Genomic DNA, 6,786 nt, shown 5'->3' with positions numbered 1-6,786 from the left:
ATAAGAGATGTTTTTGCTGACGTGTACCTTTGATCTTAACAATCCTGCGATGATGTTGTTTTTCCTTTCGGGGTTAATAACTAGCAGTGAGTTAAGTTGCAGGCTGGGGAGTGAGGATTACATCTGAAGAATAAAAGAGATAGAGTACGAAAGGATTTTAATTTATAACTTTTTTAGTTTTTAGAAATGGATTTATTCAAGAGGCGACTTCGCTCTCGAGATGTACTCCTTGGACTTTTGGTTTCATATCTTTTATCCGCTGCTAAAACTACGATATCACTAATTAATCTACAATAACTCTGGTAGAACTCGATCCGCAAGTTTTAACTTTAAAAATTTCGTTTTCTCATGCCTTTATGACATCTTGGTTTAACTCGGGTCCTGCTTGGTTTTCTTTTAAAATATAAAAAAAATCTCTCTTTTAAAGATCTGAGTTTTTCCGGGATGTTACAACTGGTATCAGAGCGGGAGTTCTATTCTAGCGTTATACGCATAAGTCAATAGGCTATAAAAAAAATAAATAAATAAATAAAATAAATAAATAACTAAATAAATACATATAAAAGTTGTGAGAGTAATGGGTAGACATTAAGGGGTATTTATGACCTGGTTTTAACACCTTAAGCTAAGTTTCCGAGACAAGTTTTAATAGTGTTGTGTGCTTGTTAGATATTTTTTGATGAATTATGATATTATCTGAGTTTAGAAATTGATTGCTCCTTTGCTCTTTCATTCTTTTGTGAGTCAGGGATTACGAACTTTTTTTTATCTGTCATGGATAAAGGAAAAATATCTGCCGAAGGGGAAAGTAGTACCGTAGAAGAACCATGGAGAGCCTTAGTTAATGAACCGGTCTGGGCAGAGATAGAAGCATTAAAAATTTGGGACAGGAAAGAAGGAGAGAGTGAACTAGATTATAAGCGCAGGATGGAGATGATCTATAAAAAGTCTCTACAAGTTTATGAGGGAATAATAGCTAAGGAAATTGCTAAGTTGAATGAGAGAATTGCTCAATTGGAGCGAGAGTTTGACAGATAGGATAGAGGAATGGATGTTGTAGACAATGAGAGATGTGAGAATGCTGAGGCTAGTGGGGCAAGGGCTGAGATTGTTGAGGAGGATGTTCCAGTAGTCGACCCTAACTCAGTTCTGCAGATAGATTTTGATGAGGAGGATCCTGATGAGGATCTAGAAGAAGAGCCCAAGGAAGTCCCCGAAGAAGGTCTGGAGGAAAATACTGGGAAAAATTTCGAAGAGGAGGTTGAAGAGTTTTATGAGGATAGTGTGGAAGGGGGATATAATGCTGATATGGAGGTAAAAGCAGCTGATAGGGAAGATATCATGAGCGAGAGTGATAGAGATATTGTGATGTGGCGAGGAGAGCCGCCGGAACAAGAAGACAGTATGAGTGAGGACGATAGTGAAATTACAATGTGGGAAGAAATATTACCTGAACCAAAAATTGTTGAGCTTTTAGATTCTAAGGAACAACTAGATATGAGTGACTTCCTACCCATAGAGACACCCACTGATTCTAATAGCACATCCAGTGACGACTCCGGGGATGCTGATTTTGACCCTGACTTATATGAGGAAGATCGGGACCGTATGGATGCATCGCCTTTTACTATATGATCTTGCTTTTGATTGTAGTATTTATGCTTATGATTTTATATGACTATTTTCACGCTAATAATGATGTATGGATATTTTGTCGATAAGTTTCTTCTATTTTGTTTCGACATTATGGTTACGAAGAAGGAAGAACGATGATTATATGGGACTTTGTACCCAAGTATTTTGGAATTTAATAATATGTTATGGCAGAGTATGCAGGTTGAATTATAATATCATCTTGATTTTCTGTTTAATTATTTATAACCTCTTCTCATTAGCTGAATTTGTGAAGTTTGATATATTACGATGTTGAAATTTTGTGAATATTGAGCATTAGTATAATTAATTAAAATAATTTTTTTTATTTGGCGGAAGCTTAGGAGCCGATTAGCAAGCTCAACTTATTAATTCTACCAACTATTAGGATAGACCTCCTTATCTCTAAGAAGCTATATTAGCCTAAGTTTTGTTTAACCTCGATGATGGAAATAGAATATTTATATATATACTTTGTTTATTAAAATGCAGTATACCTTCCATCATGCCTCCATTATTGAGAAAGAACGGAAATAGAGGTGACTCTGACCGTGTACTTCGGAACCTAGTAAAAGCCCTAGTTGGTGCAAGAAATCCCAGACAGAAATCCTTGGAAGAGAGGGCTTCATCGATTAGTAAGAGAATAGCCCAGAGTAAGCCATTTACTTATGATGGGAAAGGACAACCTTCTGCACTGGAAAACTGGCTTCGAGAATTTGACAAACTCTTTATTGTAGTTCGATGTCCCGCGAAATTTATGGTCGATCAGGCTACATTTTATCTGGTGGAAGATGCTGACTACTGGTGGACACATAGTAAGGCGAGGCTGATAGAAGAGAATGATGGTGAATTAAGCTGGGAACATTTTAGGGGAGCGTTAAGGGATCAATTCTACCCACCTCACGTGAGGAAGGATAAGTCAAACGAGTTTGCTAGCTTTGAAATGGGGAATTTAACAGTGGATGAGTATTATCAGAAATTTATGGAATTTCTGAAGTTTTGCCCCCAGGACGTCCCGACTGAAACAAAGAAAATGCAACGCTTCGAACTGGGTTTATCGTACGAGATTCAAAAACACATTGAGACCGATAGGTACGATACTTTAGACCAGTTATATAAGAGGGCAACCCAAATAGGAAATGTTATTAGGAAGGAGCAAGAGAAGTTGGCCCATAGTGGGGACAAGAGGAGGGAACCTATGTTCCAGAATGCATAGAGCGGGAGTAATCATGCACAAAACCACTTTAAGAAACACAAAGCCTATGGGGGTTATCAAGAAAAAGTGTACCAGCCAGGACAGTCAAGTAAAGGTGGGAGAGGTTCGACATTTGAGGCCAGGGTACAAAAACCACTTTATGACCGCAATGGGAAGGAAAGAATTTATAACTGTAGGAGATGCCAGAAAAATCATCCAGGGAGAGATTGTCGAGGAGCATTAGTGGACTGTTCATACGGTGGTAAATCGGGTCATAAAATGTACGAGTGTTATACTCGATTGGGACAATAAGAACCTCAAGGAGGGAATCACAGAGGTTTTCCATAACAACGCTTCGGTAATGGTCGAAGTGGCAATGACATGGGAAATGGAAATCAAAACGGTGGTGATTTTGGTAGAAACCCTGGGGGTGTCTCAAACCTTAGGTTTCAGAGAAATCATTCCGAAATTCAGCAACCTCAAGGGAATACTAGGAATGAAAACTTTCCTGAACAACGAGGTAGTCAAGAAGGCGGTACCCCAGTCTTTCAAAATAATGGCAGACTATCAGCAGTTAACGCTAGTGAAGCAGCACAAGTGTCCGATGTGGTCACGGGTACTTTTTGCATCAATTCAAAGTTTGTTAAAGTTCTTTTTGATTCTGGTGCATCGTACTCGTTTATTTCTAAGTCTAGGATTAAAAAATTAGGATTGCGAAATCCCGAGAAAACATCTTTCTCAGTCGCTATTCCTTCCGGAGAGACCTTTCTTTGTAGTATGTTATTTCGTGGGGTGTCGGTCAATATAGGAAAGACAAAATTCATGAGTGATTTGTTGTCTTTGGAAATGGAAGGTCTAGATGTAATCCTTGGGATGGATTGGTTGGGTAGATATAAGGCAGTGATAGATTGTGAGGGACAATCTGTAACGCTAAGCGGACCCCGAGGAAAGAAAGTTAAATATAGAAAGCTTCCCAAGGGACTCAAGGTAAAAATCGTGTCGTCCTTAGAAGCAAGGAAGCTAATCAAGTAGGGACAATCGTGGTTTTTTTGTAGTGTAAGTAAAGTGGAGGTGTGGAAGGTTCGAATTTATGATATACCTGTAGTCTGTGACTTCAAGGATGTATTTCTAGAAGAGCTTCCAGGCATGCCACCGAAAAGAGACGTGGACTTTTCAATTGATTTGGTGCCTGGGACAGGGCTAATTTCAAAAGTCCCTTATTGTATGCCTCCAAAGGAAATGGAAGAATTAAAGGTGCAATTGGAGGAGGTTTTAGAAAAGGGTTATATAAGACCTAGCGTTTCTCCCTGGGAAGCCCCGGTATTATTTGTGAGGAAAAAGGATGGAACGATGCGTCTCTGTATTGATTACAGAGAACTCAATAAAGTCACTATTAAGAATAAATATCCGTTACCACTGATTGATGATCTTTTTGATCAGTTGCAAGGGGCAGGAATCTTTTCTAAGATTGATTTACGATCAGGATATCACCAGTTGCACATTAAGGAGGAGGATATTAATAAGTCAAATTTCCGAACCAAATATGGACATTTTGAATTCACTGTAATGCCTTTTGGATTAACCTATGCACCCGCTGCATTTATGGGGTTGATGAATAGAGTTTTTAATGCATATCTTGATAAGTGTGTAGTGGTGTTTATTGATGATATCTTGGTATATTCTAAGACTCGTGAAGAGCATCAAGAACACTTAAGGGTAGTCTTGCAAATTCTTCGAGAAAATGAATTATATGCTAAGTTTTCGAAGTGCGAATTCTGGTTAGAACAGGTGGCTTTTCTAGGTCACCTTGTTTCTAAAGAGGGGATCTCTATTGATCCGGCAAAGACAGAAGCAGTCCGAGACTAGCCTACACCCCAAAATGTTACGGATATTCAAAGTTTCTTAGGTTTGGCAGGGTACTATTGTCATTTTGTGAAGGATTTTTCTCGTGTCGCTCGTCCGCTAACATCCTTGATGAAGAAGGAGAAGAAGTTCGAATGAACCGAGGAGTGTGAGAAGGCATTTCAGTTGTTTAAGGAGAAGTTAACTAAAGCTCTAGTGTTGACCTTACCTGATCCATCTTTGGAATATTTCGTCTACAGTGATGCTTCCAAACATGGATTAGGTTGTGTTTTAATGCAAGATAGGAAAGTAGTGGCATGTGCTTCGCGTCAACTGAAGACTCATGAGGTGAATTATCCAACACATGACTTGGAATTAGCTGCTGTGGTTTTTGCATTAAAAATCTGGCGTCATTATCTCTATGGTGTCAAATGCAAGATCTTCACAAACCATAAGAGTTTGCAATTTTTGTTCACTCAATCCGAGTTGAATTTGCGCCAACAACGTTGGTTAGAACTTATCAGTGATTATGACTTGGAGATTGCTTATCATGAAGGCCGTGCGAATGTGGTCGCTGATGCTTTGAGCAGAAAATCGAGGCACTCAGTCTCAGCATTAATAACCTTTGAGGAGTTGTGTAAGGAGTTTGAGAGAATGAACTTAGAGATAATCCAAGAAGGGGAGTTGGAAGCCAAGTTGAGTGCATTGTTCATTCAACCTACATTTTTCGAAGAGATTATGGATAAGCAATTGGAAGACCCCAAGTTCATTAAACTTCGGAAGCAGATCAACGAAGGAAGTGCTGAAGTTTTTACAATTCATGAGGATGGTAGTCTTCATTTTAAAGGACGGTGGTGTGTACCGGATGGGTGTGACTCTTTGAAGGAAAAATTATTGAACGAAGCTCATAATTCTAGATACTCAGTTCATCCTGGTGGAGACATGATGTATCAAGATTTAAAATGCATGTTTTGGTGGTCGGGTATGAAAAAGAATATTCCAGAATTTGTTGCGAAGTGCTTAACGTGTCAAAAGGTCCAGAGTGAGCATAAGAGACTTGCCTGATTATTACAACCTCTTGAAATTCCAGTATGGAAGTGGGACGACATTTTCATGGACTTTGTGTTGGGTTTGCCACGAACAAGAGCTGGTAATGATACTCTTTGGGGTATCGTGGACAGACTTACTAAGTCGGCAAGGTTTATTCCAATGAATTGTAAGTGGGATATGGAACAACTTGCTCGTGCTTATATTAAGTACGTGATTAGCTATCATGGAATACCTCGTACTATTGTTTCTGATCGGGATACTCGATATTTGTCACATTTCTGGAAATCACTACAACAAGCGTTGGGGACCACCCTTCTTCATAGTACGTCCTTCCACCCAATGACCGATGGTCAGACGGAACGTGTCAATCAAATACTGGAGGACATGTTGAGAGCGATAGCCATGGAATGGCAAGGTTCATGGGATGAACATTTGGATTTGGTAGAGTTCTCTTATAATAACAGTTACCAAGCTACGATTCAAATGGCTCCGTTTGAAGCATTTTATAGTCGTAAGTGCCGTAGTCCTGTATGCTGAGATGATTTTACTGAATCTGTCACCTTAGGACCTGATATGCTTGTTCAAATGACTGAACAAGTAATGTTAATTCGCGAGAAAATGAAAGCAGCCCAAGATAGACAAAAATCGTACGCCGATCTCTGACGTCGGCCTGATGAATTTGAAGTGGGTGACAAGGTTCTACTTCGTGTGTCTCCAATGAAAGGAGTAGTTCGCTTTGGTGCTCGTGGGAAGTTAAGCCCACACTTCATAGCTCCTTATGACATTGTGGAGAAAGTAGCGAAGTTAGCCTATCGGTTAGCATTGCCTAATGCTCTAGGTAAAGTGTACGACGTTTTTCACATTTCTCAGTTGAACCGATACGTCGCAGCCTCTTCTCATGTATTAGATCCAGAGGCGTTAGAATTTGATGAGAGCCTAACCTATGAGGAACAGCCTGTCCAGATGTTGGATAAAAAGGTCCGTAGTACTCGTCGGAAGGATATCACCATGGTTAAAGTATTATGGTCCAATCACCGCTCACAAGA

At 39.5% G+C, this 6,786-nt stretch overlaps 1 protein-coding gene across 1 annotated transcript; it reads left to right on the top strand.

Annotated features, from left to right (window-relative positions):
* The first annotated feature begins 2,158 nt into the window (after positions 1-2,158).
* Positions 2,159-2,869, top strand: LOC130815567 (uncharacterized). The gene has a single exon (XM_057682056.1). It carries the CDS (start codon positions 2,159-2,161, stop codon positions 2,867-2,869), a length of 711 nt encoding a protein of 236 aa, XP_057538039.1.
* Positions 2,870-6,786: the final 3,917 nt, after the last annotated feature.

The sequence above is a fragment of the Amaranthus tricolor genome, chromosome 6 (genome assembly GCF_026212465.1).
Source record: "Amaranthus tricolor cultivar Red isolate AtriRed21 chromosome 6, ASM2621246v1, whole genome shotgun sequence".
NCBI classification, from domain to species: Eukaryota; Viridiplantae; Streptophyta; class Magnoliopsida; order Caryophyllales; family Amaranthaceae; genus Amaranthus; species Amaranthus tricolor.
This window is presented reverse-complemented; position numbering and strand designations above follow the sequence as displayed.